The following is a 17,359-nucleotide window of genomic DNA, read 5'->3' as shown; positions in this document are numbered from 1 at the left end:
ATGGTTAATTTTTGTGAGGTCGGGTTAGGGATAATGGTAGTGGTTGGTGTAGGGTGTCTGTGGGACTCCAAATAAATGATGTATGTAATGGCACTTTTCCATTGCACGTTACGGTTCGACTCAACTCTGCTCGCTTTACTTTTCTGAGCTTTCTTTTCCACTGCAGCTTGTTTTTTAGTGCCACCTCAACGTGGGTGGTATTATAGACTGATCGTTATAGTTGCGCCGCCTCTACTGCCGTGACATCATCTTAAACATGACACAAACTAACCAAAATAATAACACAACCGCTAGCTGTTAGCTACTAGCTCATTGTACTGCATAAAGCACTTTTGGTAGGTCTGGTGGTTCGTTCGTTGCTAACGAGAGGACCATCTGCACCTCGTTTATTGACCACGGTGTGGTTTTGCACACAGCCATTTCTTTTTACAATTCAAGTCACGTGAACAAATGCTATCATTGTTGCCCACTTTAAAACTAGCGGGTTGAAGTTGCCTGTCGCAAATCCAGTGACGCTAGTAGGGACAATTCTCTCTGACCAGTCAGTGATCAGCAGGGTTTTGACGTCACATTTAGTATCGGCTCGGCTCGATTGGAATCTCGACCGAGGTGGTACTAAAAAAAGTGCCAGGACCTAGGGACTATCCACAGTGGAAAACTCCCAAAAAGTCAGTTGAGTCAAGCTGTACCGTGCAATGGAAAAGCCCCATTAGTATTGAAACGGGTGTTTGCACTGAATGCTATTTGCATTAGTGTAAAGAAGATGCTTTTTGTTGCTTTTTGCTAACTTGGTGCAAATAGCCTCTGCCTTATAATAATATAATTACATCGAGAGACTAGATAATATCAAATTTGATAGGGTGATGCAGCCTGAGTTATGACAGCTTTGGAACAATGTTTCTCAGTAAAGAGAACATAAAGTACCTAAAAGGTGTAAAATTTTGCTTTGATACTGATAATCACAGTTTTCTTTATATAAGTCTAGTATTTCTCCTTTATAACTATATTGAGCATGTGCTGAACAACTGACAACATCTGAATAAATGTTGTTCTAACTTGTTTATGAATAAAGATATTTAGTATGGTACAGTTGCACCTGATCTTCCCTGCCCTGCTCCTAAATGACACATGCTCCTAATCATACTTATTATGATAATTTATTTCAGATCACTAGCAAAATGTATGAAACAATTTGACAAGAGGTGATGCTTTTAACTTTTCCTTTCTATAATTGAGAAGGATCTTTTATGTAAAATCCCCCTTTGAGAGATTTCACTTGATCTGTTTATAAGATAAAGTGCCAGGCCTTGCCACTTAAGTTTAAATTCCAATATAAGTACACTCATGCTAAATTAAGGATTTTCTGGGTTTTGCAAGAGATTTGATTGTCTTGAAATGGATTTGCTATTAGTGATCTTGTGCACTCACAGAATTAATAAAAATTGCTCCTGGTTAAAGTAACTCATCTGTATGCAGTGGCATCTCTGGCTCTTTCTTTCTGGTGGGGCACAACCAAATCAAGTTGAACATTCCTTGCCATTTCTTGTTAAGCAAAAATGCATTGAAAACATATACATTGATTGGTCTTTCACAAATGAAAAACAACTAACAACACTAAAACAAAAGCTTGGAAAGGCAGAGCCCTTGAATTGGGTACTCCAAATGAGCAGGACATTGCTGTCTCGTATGCTTGTGTCTCAGTGGTGAATTTAAGAACATGCAACAATGAGTTTAATAACAAACAGTCTGCAAATTCACAATATTTAAAAGAGAAAGAATGGCACATTTTTCTTATTTATTGGAAGGATTATAGAGAAAGAGAATTTAGACTTTTTGTAAACAACTGACCCTTTTTCACAGAGTGTGATGACATATTTCCACCTTATTTAGCAGCGTAAATCTAGCAATTTTTTCTGGAAAGTTGTGAAAGCTTAATAGTGGATTTTTTTTATTTTGCTGTTGAGGCAAATGGGTAAGCAAAAATTATGTTTTATGTGGTCTCCCATTCACCTCTATGCATTCCAAACCCATATATGTAAAAGGGTCCATATCACTTAAACATTAAAATCAATGTGTTTTTTTTCTATCAAAGCAAAGTTAATCAAAACCCATTTGATTAATTGTTAATTGATGTTCATGTTACTTATAATGAAAGTGCTAAGATCTAATAATTACTATGAAAAATGTTTGGCCCAACACATCACTGTCTTTATCAGTAACACTTGGCCCACCCGGTCACAGTGAAGTAATAAGGAGAAAGCATGATAAATTATTTTACTCCTAGAAGACCAGATGAACTAACAATAAGGGCTAAATGTGGTCAAGTTCCCTAAATCTTGTGCTGTTGATGGCTGATGGCTGCACTGTAAAACAGGAATTGTTGAGAAAAGTAAAAAAAAATTATAACAAGGCAACATGATTCAGGAAGAATTTTCTCAGGACAGCAGTTACAGAAATACTCTAACCAACCCATCTTGTACCAACAACAATAATAATAATTCATATAATTTATCACTCACTTATGACAGTGAAGATCTGGAATAATATCTGGGATGAAAATGTACTCCGTAAAATCTCTTTGTTTAGTCAGTTTGAATTTGTTTGTTTCCTAAATGCAAACTTTTATTCCATGACATAAAAGTCATATGTTTTATATGACTTTTACAGTACAATATTGTAAGGCAATTCATGCAAAACCTCAACCCTTAACCTACAAACTTCAATACATGACAAACCTAATTAAGTAGAAAGATGAGCTCTGAACATCACCTCACAACAATTGAACAAGCAGTGGCAACAAACAACAACAACAACATAAATAAATAAGCCTACACTGTAAAACATTGCAGTTAATTTATGGCCAAATTCTTACAGCAATCTACCGTGATTCTTAAATACAATTGTTTGCTGTTAAAAATGTTGCATTCTGAGAGATCAAGATCAGGCTCTACTGTGAAGTGACTAGTTTACAAATATTTTATGTAGGAGATTTTAGTTTTTGGCACATGGTTAGTGTTTATGTTTCTGACCAACACCTCTGTTCTTTTTCATCTCACATCAGCCTTCACTTGTCTGTCTAATGAGAAGTCAAATAAAAAAAAAATCAATTAAAAAAAATCAATTGAAGCAATGTACATATTAAATGTACAATTTTGCCAGGACTGAACAGTGTATTTGTTATGAAAAAATAAATAAATAACAACAACAACCTGTACACAGTAACATAACGACTCGGTTACTAACGTAACCTCGGTTCCCTGAGAGGAGGGAACGAGTATTGCGTAAGTAGCTTACGCTATGGGAAAACTCCGTTTCTCGAGAAATATTGAAGTCTTTATGTAAAACGCATTGCAGCTGCACAGCAGACAGCAATGAGCGAGGCAGCTTCGGTCATTGGCTGTGCTGCGACAACTTGCTCGAACCAATGATGGGGCGACTCTGAACGCAGCGACCAATGGGCGCTGCCAGCTCAGCGCTCAGAGCCCGCCAAGACGGGCATGGCTTAGGGCTATATATTAGGCGCCCCGTCATGAGAGTTCTTTAGGTTCAATCGACTGAAGCGAACTGACCAAGCACAAGCACGGCAGCTTACGCAATACTCGTTCCCTCCTCTCAGGGAACCGAGGTTACGTTAGTAACCGAGTCGTTCCTCTCGAGAGGTCTCTCCTATTAGCGTAAGTAGCTTACGCTATGGGAACACCATGCAAAACGCTGTGCGTGCTGACTTCGCTCTATAAAGCCAGAGGCAGATGCCTGAGCCTTAAAGCAAAGTGATTATTCAACAAGCCGGCCAACGGCGAGCTATATAATGGAGTAATACAGAGCGCCTTTGCCCCAAGGTGGTCCATGGTGGGGCGCTCGTTGTAAAACCACAAGCACATATCTTATGTACTGATTTTTCTATGTACTGATATGCATGAAAAAAGTCAGTCAGAGACGGACCTTATAAGGGAGGAGATAATGCTCAGCAAATACATACCCTAGTCCATTCTATAGTCAGGCTGATAGAATGTTGGAATGCAATGAGGGGACCTGTAGGTTATAAAACCTGATAAATGTGGAAGGCGAGGCCCAGCCTGCCACCGCACAAATATCTTCAATGGGTATCCCACTCGACCATGCCCACGAGGAGGCCATGCTCCTCGTAGAGTGAGCTCTGATGCCCAAGGGGCATTGAAGGCCCTTGGCTTCATAAGCCAGCGCTATAGCATCCACTACCCAGCGCGATATTCTTTGCTTTGAAACTGTGAGACCTTTAGTGCGGCTGCCAAAGCATACGAATAATTGTTCCGTCTGTTTGAACGGGGCAGAACGTTCCAAATATACTCTGAGCGCCCTGACCGGGCAGAGTAAATTAGCGTCGCTTTCGTCTGCTGGAGACGATAGTGCTGCCAGAGATATAACCTGTACTCTGAAGGGTGTAGAGAGCACTTTAGGAATATACCCGTGCTTTGGCCTAAGGACAACTCTGCAGTCGTTAGGTCCAAATTCCAGGCAAGCAGCGCTTGATGACAGCGCGTGCAGGTCGCCCACTCTCTTGACTGAGGCGAGCGCCAGCAAGAGCGCAGTTTTTAGCGAGAGCTGTTTAAGGTGCACGGAGAGGTTCGAACGGGGCACTCTTGAGTGCGTCCAGGACCGTGGCCAGGTCCCAGATCGGCACCGAGGGGGGGCGAGGAGGGTTCATCCTCCTAAGCCTCTTAGGAAAGCGAATGATTAGGTCGTTTTTCCCTCATGAGCGTCCCTTGTCAGGATTGTGTGACGCCGCTATGGCAGCCACATAGACTTTGAGCGTGGAGGGTGTGCGGCCAGCCTCCAGCAGCTCTTGCAAGAAGGCAAGAACAGTTGGTATCTCGCACGATTTGGGGTTCAAGCTCTTGGTATCACACCAGTCACTGAACACTTTCCACTTTTGGGCATATAAGCGCCTCGTAGAGGGTGCTCGCGCCTCAGTGATGGTTCTCAAAACTCCACTGGGGAGGTTCTCGGGAACCCGTTGAGGGGCCATGCATGGAGGGCCCACAGATCGGGGTGGGGATGAAGAATCATCCCGTTGGCCTGCCTGAGGAGGTCTAGCCTCAACGGAATCGGCCATGGGGCAGATTGCATCATCTGCATCAGTTCTGGAAACCACGTCTTGTTTTTCCAGAGTGGGGCTACCAGGAGCACTGCACATTTCACTTCCCTGATCCGACTGATGACCTGAGGTAGCATCGTGATCGGGGAAAAGCATACAAGGGGCGGCTCGGCCAGATTTGGGCGAGCGCGTCCGTGCTCTTTGAGAAGAAAAGGGGGCAGTGCGCATTTTCCCTGGAGGCGAAGAGGTCGACCTCTGCCTCGCCAAAGGTTTGCCATAACCACTGAACCGTCAGAGGGTGGAGAGACCATTCTCCTGGGAGAACCTTGTCTCTGGACAGCATGTCCGCTCCCTGGTTCAGGGCGCCTGGCACATGCGCTGCTCTCAGCGAGTGCAGGTGGTGCTGTGACCATAAGATGAGCTCCCTGGCCATAGAGTGCAGGGAGCTCGACCTGAGTCCACCCTGGCGATTTATATACGAAACTACTGTCATGTTGTCCGTTCGGACCAGGACGTGTTCATTTTTCAGGTACGGAAGCAGGGCTCTGAGAGCCAAGGCGACCGCTTTCATTTCCAGACAGTTAATATGTAGGCGCTTTTCCGGGTTTGACCAAAACCTTTCTGAATGATGTTGCAAGGCGTCGAATAGAGAGCGCGCGCTCTGATGAGAGGCGTGCTGTCATCTGCACTGAGTCTAGCACTATTCCCAGAAAAGAGATATTCTGGCTGGGGGATAGCACGCTCTTTGCAAAATTGATTCTCAGACCCAGGCATTCTAGATGGCTGATAATCCAAGATCTGTGCGTTGTTAACTGACCCTCTGATTGTGCTATGATTAGCCAATCGTCGAGGTAATTCAGTATTCGCACTCCCGCTGTCTCAGGGGAAAGTGCCGCGTCCATACATTTACGTGAATGTACGGGGGCCAATGATAGGCGAATGGTAGTACTGTGTACTGGTATGACTGTCCCTCGAAAGCGAATCTCAGAAAAGGCCTGTGATGAGGCGCTATCGGAATGTGAAAGTAAGCGTCTTTCAAATCCACTGATAGAAACCAATCCCCGGGGAGAACTTGCGCGAGGATATGTTTGGTTGTTAACATTCTGAACGAGTGCCGAGTGCAGGGGTGCGTGTGAGAGTACAAGCACGCGCGCTATCTCCGAAATGCTTGCAGCATGAGTCGGAGAAATGCTTGAAACTGTATGGACAGTTTTCGGGTGGGGGTGCATACATCGTAATAGGCACGCGCGTCACATTCATAAAGCTCTTAGCGGGGAGTCTCTTGGCTTGTGCATCGCATCTGTGATGCTTGCGGCATGAGACAGAGAGCTGTTTGAAACTGTATGGGCAGTGCTTATGGGTGGGGGTGCATATACTGTAGTAGGCACGCGCACCACTTTCATAAAGTCTTCCGCTCATGGCGGGGTTTTTGGCTATGCATACAGTGTTTGTGTGTAGGGTGCATGCAGGGCAGCAGCTACATTTATAGTATTTCCGCCTTTACTGGGGAAGTGTTTATAACTGTGGGAACAGTGCTTGTGTGTAGTGGTGCATACATGACAATAGGCACACGATCTACATTTATGGGACGTCCAGCTTGAGCTGGGGAAGTATTTGGCACTGTTTGGACAGTATTGATATGTGGGAATGCGCACTTTAGTGTGGACATGTGAACCCTTAGTGACACAGGCAGAAAATGACTCTTTTCGTGATTTCTGTGTGTCGCCGTTAAAACGGCGTTTGATTGCAGGTGAGCGAGTTCTGTGACTGGCCCATTGACTGCTGTACAGACATTTCCAGCCGCCTGTAAGGGGACTTTGCGAGACACGTACTCTCTCTTTTTTCCCTATTGCTAGGAAGACTTACGAGGCTCCGGGTTCAGCACGATCTTGGGCCGAGGGCCTCGTTGCTCAGGCGGCTTTCTTCGGCCAGCGGAATGCGAGCGGCGTCGAGCGTCCGTTTCAGGTCTGCTCTTTGGCTGGGAGACGGGAGGCGCCGCCCTGGCTCGCTGCTGCTGCTGAGGCAGTCTCTGGTGAGACAAGCTGGAGCGCTTTGGCAGGAAGTGACGCATAGCCTGCGAATCCTTCCAGGCCTCAGTAAAGCGTTCAGCGAATTCTTTTACCGCCGGTCCGAACAGGCCGCTTGGAGCGATAGGCGCGTCAAGGAATGGCGCCTTATCCGCGTCCTTCATCTCCGTTAGCGTCAGCCACAGATGGCGCTCAAGGACAGTCAAGTTAGCCATGGCCCGGCCGATGGATTGGGCGGTGGCCTTCGTGGCTCACAGGGCTATGTCAGTGGCGCTGCGCAGGTCCTTGAAAGCCTCAGGTTCAGGTCCAGACTCGTCCATGGTGCGGAGAAGTTTGGCCTGATAAACTTGTAAAACCGCCATTGAATGAAGCGCTGACGCAGCTTGGCCGGCGGCGGCGTATGCGCGACCGGCGAGAGCTGAGGTGGATCTGCAGGGCTTCGAGGGATGAGAAGCTTTGGCTTTCCATCCAGCGGTGGAGGGTGGGCACAGATGGTTGGCCACAGCCTCCTCGAGGGGCGGAGTTCCCTCGTAGCCTCTTTCTCTCGCGCCGTCCACTGAGGAGAGCGAGGAAGAAAAAAAAAGGCTTCAGGCGAGCAGAGTGCGGGGCTTTCCACGACTTCGTGAGTTCGTCGTGAACTTCGGGGAAGAAAGGAGAGGGTCTCTGTCGAGGGGCCTGCCGGCGCCCCTGCAGGAACCACTCGTCCAGCCGGCTGCGGGTGGGTTCTTCCGGAGAAGACCAGTCGAGCCCGAGGTCTTCCACGGCCTTGGACAGGATGCGGACGATCTCAGAGTCCATGCTGGTGCCCGTGCTCGTGTCCGCTGATGTCGATGGCGTGGGGTCGAAAGCCGAGCCCGGCCAGTCGTCGGATGCAGCGTCAATAGAGAGGCTGTCATCTTTTTCATCGTCGTCCCCTGACGCGCCGAACGAGACAAGACCCACCGCTCTGTTGGAGGGGTGCTGGTCCGCCTTCGTGAAATGGACTGGTGGCGGGGAGATCTCTGGTAGCGGTGAAGCATGCGTGGACTGGGCCGGCGTGACGTCACTGAAGTCTACGTGCTCTGGCAGCCTCTGTGAGCGGTGCTTTTTCTTGCGCGGCTCGAACGGAGGGGGCGGCAGCATGGTGGAAGCAGGCTTGTTTGCGGCGAAAGCGGCAAAGCGAGCGCGCAGCTCGGCGAGGCCCAGGGAGTCACATTCGGGGCATCCGCACTGAATGAGAGCAGCTTCTACGTGGTCCGGTCCCAGGCAGCGAGTGCAAATGATGTGACAATCCCCGTCAGGAAGAGGGCCTCTGCACGAGGCGCAGGCTGAAGGCATTTGCAACAACGCCTTGAAAATTGCTCTTTTACTTAATCAAAAAAGCGGCGCAGAGGCGAGCGCTTGCAGTAAAAGGATATAGCGATGCGCGCCGGATGGCGTAGCAGAAGGCTTCGAAGGCGGGTGAAAGACTCCAACAATCTGGAGGATCCAGCGAAGAGAAGGTCTTTGCTGAAGGAGATTAAATCTAAAGAACTCTCATGACGGGGCGCCTAATATATAGCCCTAAGCCACGCCCGTCTTGGCGGGCTCTGAGCGCGCTGGCGCTGAGCAGCGCCATTGGTCGCAGCGTTCAGAGTCGCCCCGTCATTGGTTCGAGCAAGTTGCCGCAGCACAGCCAATGACCGAGCTGCCTCGCTCATTGCTGTCTGCTGTGCAGCTGCAATGCGTTTTACATAAAGACTTCAATATTTCTCGAGAAACTGAGTTTTCCCATAGCGTAAGCTACTTACGCAATAGGAGAGACCTCTCGAGAGGGAACTGTACAGCACAGCATTGTGGGTTATAATGGTGAAATACCCATAAGACTTTGCCCTTGAATAAGTATGTATGCTTTGGTAATGCATTTGGGCTACAAAATTGTAAATTGTGTTGTTGTTATTTTGTTTGAAATCACCATTATGGTGATTAGTGATCTCTTGAGCTGGCACCTTGGACCTTCATTATTATTATATTTTGTTCTTCCAGTCAATTTATGTTTAAGTAAAACACAAGTTGTTGGACTGTGCTACTTGGAAGACAAAACCTTAAGTCTGACTGAATATCTGATCCTACCTTGCAAATGTCACTATGTGTGTCAATAATGATGCATTACACATAAATACATAAAAGCAAAAACAGTAAAGGATATTTCAGCAAAATTATATCTGAAAATTGAGTCTTTAATGTTTTTGATGATCTTACAACATAACTCATGTTCTTATTAAGACACACACAGATATCAACTCTTGGCTTACAAAACGCAACAGTGGAGACAATTAACAAACATACGTCCTTCTCAAAAAATTAGCATATTGTGATAAAGTTCATTATTTTCCATAATGTAATGATAAAAATTTTACTTTCATATATTTTAGATTCCTGCGATGGACTGGCGACCTGTCCAGGGTGTCCCCCGCCTTTCGCCCAATGTTAGCCTGGATAGGCTCCAGCCCCCCGCGACCCTGTACACAGGATAAGCGGTTGACGATGGATGGATGGATGGATATTTTAGATTCATTGCACACCAACTGAAATATTTCAGATCTTTTATTGTTTTAATACTGATAATTTTGGCATACCAAAAAATTAGCATATCATGAAAAGGGTCTCTAAACGAGCTATTAACCTAATCATCTGAATCAACTAATTAACTCTAAACACCTGCAAAAGATTCCTGAGGCTTTTAAAAACTCCCAGCCTGTTTCATTACTCGAAACCGCAATCATGGGTAAGACTGCCGACCTGACTGCTGTCCAGAAGGCCATCATTGACACCCTCAAGCAAGAGGTAAATTTCTGATCAAATAGGCTGTTCCCAGAGTGCTGTATCAAGGCACCTCAGTGGGAAGTCTGTGGGAAGGAAAAAGTGTGGCAAAAAACGCTGCACAACGAGAAGAGGTGACTGGACCCTGAGGAAGATTGTGGAGAAGGACCGATTCCAGACCTTGGGGGACCTGCGGAAGCAGTGGACTGAGTCTGGAGTAGAAACATCCAGAGCCACCGTGCACAGGCGTGTGCAGGAAATGGGCTACAGGTGCCGCATTCCCCAGGTCAAGCCACTTTTGAACCAGAAACAGCGGCAGAAGCGCCTGACCTGGTCTACAGAGAAGCAGCACTGGACTGTTGCTCAGTGGTCCAAAGTACTTTTTTCGGATGAAAGCAAATTTTGCATGTCATTCGGAAATCAAGGTGCCAGAGTCTGGAGGAAGACTGGGGAGAAGGAAATGCCAAAATGCCTGAAGTCTCACAGTGCCAAAACCACAGTGCCAAAACCACTGGTAAATGGTTTACTGACCATGGTATTACTGTGCTCAATTGGCCTGCCAACTCTCCTGACCTGAACCCCATAGAGAATCTGTGGGATATTGTGAAGAGGAAGTTGAGAGACGCAAGACCCAACACTCTGGATGAGCTTAAGGCCGCTATCGAAGCATCCTGGGCCTCCATAACACCTCAGCAGTGCCACAGGCTGATTGCCTCCATGCCACGCCGCATTGAAGCAGTCATTTCTGCAAAAGGATTCCCGACCAAGTATTGAGTGCATAACTGAACATAATTATTTGAAGGTTGACTTTTTTGTATTAAAAACACTTCTTTTATTGGTCGGATGAAATATGCTAATTTTTTGAGATAGGAATTTGGGGTTTTCATGAGCTGTATGCCAAAATCATCAGTATTAAAACAATAAAAGACCTGAAATATTTCAGTTGGTGTGCAATGAATCTAAAATATATGAAAGTTTAATTTTTATCATTACATTATGGAAAATAATGAACTTTATCACAATATGCAAATTTTTTGAGAAGGACCTGTACTTTTACGTAAAAAGTAAAAGCTGAGCATTAAAATACAAGTAGCTTAGACTACAACAAAAACAACATAAAAATAAACCAGTAAATAGTAAAAAATCTAAGTAATTTCTTCATGAAACAGTGCATGCTGGGAACATAGCTGTTCATTTCAACAACAGTAGATAGTATGTCATTTGACAGCTATATGCTGTTAATTTTACAGTAACGTGCTGGCAACCCTGCTGCCAGTTCTATAATGTTTTTTTACTTGAAAAGAAAGAAAGAGAGACAGACAGAGAGACAGACAGACAGACAGACAGACAGAAAGAAAGAAAGAAAGAAAGAAAGAAAGAAAGAAAGAAAGAAAGAAAGAAAGAAAGAAAGAAAGAAAGAGACAGACAGACAGACAGACAGAAAGAAAGAAAGTGGGTATTTCCGTATGTGGCACATTCTGCAGGTTTGAAAAACCTTTTAATGTTTCACTCTGTTGTTGTTGGCATTGTGAGATAGTGGCAGGCTGCTGATCAACTGCAGCGTACACACACACAAGTGAGCCACTGAGTCTGCGCGTGGTAGTTTATCTGGGCACTTTATGATAATGTGAAAACAAGTGTAAAGGTCCTCAGACACTTTTTCTAGATGAAGCCAAGTTCATTTGTTATTACGGAGACGCTGTGGCACACAGAAGTATGTCAGTGCTCTTTGACCCAACGACATGGTTATTGCTATGACACACAAGAAAAAATCGTTATTAATTAAACTTCTGAGAAGATATAAAACATATCACAGCACAGGACCATTTTTTGAATTGACCGTGTTCCAGCGTCTTTCCTGGACGGAATACACAATTTAGTATGAAGTGCGTTTCACACCCAGCCGGTGCGTTTCCCAGCCTACCCGAGTACTCCACAAGTGAGCTCGCGCTTAACGGCGAAGATGTGTCCGTGCGCGTTAACTTGTGAAATTATGAATTTGAGAAGATGAGAACAAGAATTGAGGAGTGACTGTAGCACCTGAGTGCTTTTATTTCGACCGGACTTCTTGAACCCAAGGAAACATGGGGTCATCCCAAAATGAAACGATAATTTGGACGGAAGAGCACATGGACACGAATGACACGATCGACACTTTTGGTCCGGAGGTAGTGGTTGTGCCCGTCATATTTGGATGTATATTTTTCTTGGGAATCATTGGGAACACTCTGGTGATTGTTGTCATTGGGAAAATAAAGTCGAGGCGCTCGAGAAGTACCACTAACATTTTCATCCTCAATCTCAGTATAGCAGATTTATGTTTTCTCCTGTTTTGCGTCCCTTTTCAGGCCACCATATACTCGCTTCCCGAGTGGGTCTTCGGGGCGTTTCTGTGTAAATTTGTGCACTATTTTGTCATGGTCAGCATGTTGGTGAGCATTTTCACGCTCGTGGCCATGTCCGTGGACAGGTACATTGCCGTTGTTCTCTCCAAAAAGTCTCCCTGTATTCGTAACCGGAAGAATGCGCTTATAGGCGTCTGTGTCATTTGGATGCTTTCCTTCGCCTTTGCCGTCCCGGTTGCGCAGCACCAAATTTTGACGAATCACCTCAAGGCGCCCAACAGCTCGTTCTGTTGGGAGATATGGACCGAACGGGTGGCCAAGCACACATATAAAGTAACCATTCTAGTGATGGGTTATCTGTTACCCCTGCTTCTGATCACATGCTGTTATGCCAAGGTAAGGATTCACCAGAGGTAAAGTAATTTTAAGTGTCTCATTGTACGAGCTGATTTATCCTTTAAAGTGAAAGTGTGATATTCAAAAGTAAGTCTCCAAACGTCTAAAATTATTACTCAGTTTAAAAATGGAAGTTACTCTGTCTCTTGAATTCTGAATGCAATTATCCCAAAGTTTGGCGCCTGTGACTGTTTACTGCAGGTTGAGTTTCTCCTACATTTATGTTGTTAATGGTTGGGTTAACACGATTATCACAATGGCCACAATAGTTTACCCAGGGCCCAGTAGTGGTCATAATAAGGTTCGAACTTTTTTAAATCTTTGCGTCATGCTCAAAAACAATGTAAAGATGACAGCAGGTGGCCATTCGCCTACATATAATTCATGGTGAAGTTCTGCAAGTAGATTAGCGTCTGAGGTTCGAGATACGAAATCCCATTTATAAGGAGTAGCCAATAGCTCATGCAAACATGATGTAATTGAGCACTGAACAGTTATTACTTTATTCAGAGTAAGACCTTATTCAGAGTAGCGCCCTCCATTTTTGAACGGGAATGAAACCGAGACAAGGCACTAATAGTCTCTTTATTGTGTTGTGTTGTTGATCGTTTAGCGGATAAAACTTTGGATAGAAATCTCTCCAAAATATTTTAGTAGACAAAAATCCAGAGAAAATTTTACTTTGAGACATGTTTGAGTTGTGAAACTTAGATCATGTAATCTAGAACATTTGTTCAAGGGTTGCCAACTCTCAGGCTAAACTTTCAGAAGCATGTACAATAATAGAATGCAGTGGTTAAAAGTCTGGATAGCTCTATGCAATATGGAAAAAGTTTTCATCCTGTTTTAATTATTTCAGATATTGAACAAACTGACCATGTTAGCCTTCAGATATTTCAAGAGATGGCTTGCTGTAAATTATTAAGAGCCCGATTAAAGGAAAACAATATTTTATTAGGAAGCAAACATTTTCACTAGACGCACAGTCACATTTTAGTAAAGTTGATTTCCCATGGGTACAGTAAGTATATTTTAACAAGTCCAATAAAACTAAGATGTTATTTAAATTAAATAGTTTGGTTTGATTTCCCATGCACCCAAGTAAAAATTTTGTGTCAAATTCAAAAGGTCTCAGATGCTTAGGTGACCAATAGATTCAATGTTAACATGAAATGCAATTAAGTAATAATTTTAATTAATAATTGCAATTATGTAACCATCAGAGGTGTAGTGGTAAAAAAAAGAGGTGGGTAAACTATAAATTCTGGTGGACCACGATGTGGTCACCCGGTAAGGTGGGCCACTGCGGTGTATGTGTATCCTGATGACATCGCTATAGGCTATCATTTGATGGTACTACCAAGGGTATCACTGGTTGTTCCCTCATCATAGGTCACACAATCACTATTTAATTCATACATTAATCTAAGTTCTTGTTAAAGAGACCCAAGAAGGAATAATATGGTTGAAATCTATAAAGTTTACTAAATGACAAAACAGAGAGAACAAAAATATTTAAGAGAGATAGAGAGGGAGGCTTCTATCCAGGGCTTCCAATGCAACTTGTACATAATGATTAGGGATTTGGGATTATTTTCATAGTCGATTAATCTGTTGAATATTTTCTCGATTAATCAATTAGTTGTTTGGTCTATAATGTGTCAGAACAATGTGGATCAGTGTTTCCCAAAAGCCCAGGAGGATGACGTCCTCAAATGTCTCGTTTTGTCCACAACTCAAAGATATTCAGTTTACTGTCACAGAGGAGAGAAGACACTAGAACATATTCACATTTAACAAGCTGGAATCAAAGAAGTTTTTACTTTTGTCTTAAAAAATGACTCAACCCGACTAATTGATTATCAGAATAGTTTAGATAGTAAAATAGTGCAGATAACGACAGAAGAATGAATCTGATGCCACATATTTTAATTTTAATCGTTTGGGCTAGTGAGTGATGGATGAATCTTGATGCAGTCTGCTGCTTCCTGCTGATTGGTCAACACTGACAGTAATGCAGCCAGGGTTTCCCATATGTTCATTTATTTGTGGCGGCCCGCCACAATATCAACGCTGACCGCCACACATTGATTTTCGATTTATTTTTTATTTTTTACTAAGCCTATTTAAAATCGTAGCCTATTTGATTGCAGAGAGCCGTAGAGCATTCGCGCAGCACTAGCTACCTCTCGCTCGTCCCTCTCTCTCTCTCTCTGTCTCACCCGTACCTCTCGCGCTCTCTCTCCGTCATGGAACACCGCTGCGTAAATCTGTCCAACACAGCACTGTCAGTTATTACTTATTAGCCAGCATGCAAGGAGCCTAGCTAATAAGAAAAGCTAAGTTATTGTTAGAATACAGCTGGATTTTTGAGGTCAGCACGCTGTATATAGCTGGTAGTCAATATCGATGCACGCGCATGGGAAACACTGGCAGCAGCGCATTATGAAATACTTCGTCTTAGGTTTAACAACCTATGAAACTAATAATGAACAATATGAAACTAAAACGACATAAGCTTAATTTAAAATGGCTTAGGAACTATCTATTTAGAGGTGGATAAACGCAATTTAGAGGTGGATAAACCCACTTTGGAGGTGGGTAAACGCTATTTCCGAATTTTGGGAGGTGCGTAAACGGCGTTTACGTGCGTTTAGCCTCCACTACATCCCTGGTAACCAACTATCTTTGAGCATGTGGATGACCGTGTACCTAATGCCGTTTCACATCGCAAGCATGATCGGCATGTGAGCGGAGCTGCCACTGATGGATCACATGACCTGTCACCAACCTCTGGCAGCTGGGGAGACAACAGTGGCAGCCAGCTGGTGGCAGGTCACATGGCCAACCACTTCGGCAAATGCTGGAACCCTTGGCAACTGTAACATTTTAGAGGATTTTCAATCTCTTAAATCTATTTACAAAGCTCCGAATTTTGCTCCCATTCTTCTACTGTTACTCCAATTAATTTTAATAATTTATACTCATTAATCTAATCTTAGATATTAACAAAATTTTACGGAACTTACTTGCCATTAAAGCAGTCGAATGACAGAGAGCTGACGAATTACAGTATGCTAAGAGTACTATTACTAATACTAGTTGCAATACTAATACAAATCTATTGCTCTTAGCCTACTGGTTGGTTAATCGCTATTGCTTTAAATTCCTTTTTCAGAATTTTGCATTCCTCTTTCTGTTCTCACTAAAAGGAATTCATCTATTCCTATGGATATATTCTTGTTGATTAAAGCCTCTTTAAGGAAATAACAATGCTATTTGAGCTGTCTAATGTCCATGATCTCAACTGGAAGGAAACAGCTGCTTGCACTGGCCAGTCAGTTCAGACTGTTTTTTTGTTTTGTTTTTTGCAGTATTCCTTCCATTATAACCCCCAAATAATTATTTCGATCTACTCTTATGCATTAAAGCCATCCTGTCTGGATTTATTTGCCATTAAAACTGTCTAATGACAGTGATCCCAACTGGCATACCTTTTCTGCTCTTTCTGATTAGTCACAGTTCAGCCCGCCGCTATTGAATTTAATACAACAACTGATTTTTGCGCTCTTCCTTCCACTATCACTCACAAGGAACACAATTAATTTCGTCATCTATTTAAGCCATTAACGGTATTTACTTGCCATTAAAGCAGTGGAATAGCCTACCTGATCCTAAATGGAAAAATGGTGCCTTTCGATGTATGATCAAAGATGTGGAAGGTAAATTAAAAATTAATTGCCAGGAACTGTATACACATGAAGCCTTGCAATGTGAAGTATTTTACTGTACTATCCCGTGAAGGGTTTAATTTTGGTCTACCTTTGTCCTTAACAAAGTTTTTCCATACATTTGTTACTGAACCATTTCATCCCAATCCCCTTCACTGTCATAGGTGAGTGAATAATTATATTTATTATTATTATTGGTGCAAGATGGGCTGGTTTGAGTATTTCTGTAACTGCTGATCTCCTGGGATTTTCACACACAACAGTATCTACTCTGAATGGTTCCAAAAACAAAAACATCCAGTGAGAGGCAATATTGTGGATTGAAATGCCTTGTTAATTAGAGAGGTCAACAGAGAATGGCCTAACTGGTTAGAACTGACAAAGTCTAAGGTAACGCAGATGACCACTCTCTGTACAATTGTGGTGAGAAGAATATCATATCAGAATGCTATTCTGAGTTGGCGCTGTTTTGGCAGCACGGGGGGGACAAACACAATATTATGCAGGTAGTTTTAATGTTGTGGCTGATCAGTGTATAGTGACAAGAGATTGTATTTTTTTTTCTCTCTCTCTCTTGTTCGAAGATAACATCCTGATTTTCAAATAGATGTAAAACTGTCAAAAGAAATTGTGGAATAGTTGCGACAAGGAATTAAGAATGTGTAGTTCGCGTTGCAAATTATTTATTTATTTTAAATAAGGTGGTAAGCAAATATGTAACTGAGGTATGATAAGATGATTAGACAAATAAAGCAAATACAAATTTGAATGTCTTAAACGCATAAGAATAGATCCAGATGCACTCATTGAAATCCTTCTTTGGGAGTGATAATGGAATGAGATTACAAAAATCAGGTTTATTGAACGCAATAGCGGCTGGCTGCATTGACAAACCAGGATCTCGTTTCCCAAAAGCATCTTAAGCCTAATTTGAAGGTTTAAACGATCATGCGAATCTTAGAATTACGGCCCATTTCCCAAAATCATTGAACTTAAGTATTAGCC

General features: G+C 43.4%; 1 protein-coding gene across 1 annotated transcript in view; it reads left to right on the top strand.

Annotated features, from left to right (window-relative positions):
• Nucleotides 1-11,606: 11,606 nt before the first annotated feature.
• galr1b (galanin receptor 1b) overlaps nucleotides 11,607-17,359 on the top strand; it is a 70,942-nt gene continuing 65,189 nt past the window's right edge. The window contains exon 1 of the mRNA XM_052153123.1: nucleotides 11,607-12,623. Coding sequence (XP_052009083.1) covers nucleotides 11,967-12,623 — 657 coding nt within the window. The 5' untranslated portion in view covers nucleotides 11,607-11,966. The remainder of the gene's footprint in view (nucleotides 12,624-17,359) is intronic.

This window comes from Xyrauchen texanus, chromosome 2, assembly GCF_025860055.1.
Source record: "Xyrauchen texanus isolate HMW12.3.18 chromosome 2, RBS_HiC_50CHRs, whole genome shotgun sequence".
Lineage (NCBI taxonomy): Eukaryota > Metazoa > Chordata > Actinopteri > Cypriniformes > Catostomidae > Xyrauchen > Xyrauchen texanus.
This window is presented reverse-complemented; position numbering and strand designations above follow the sequence as displayed.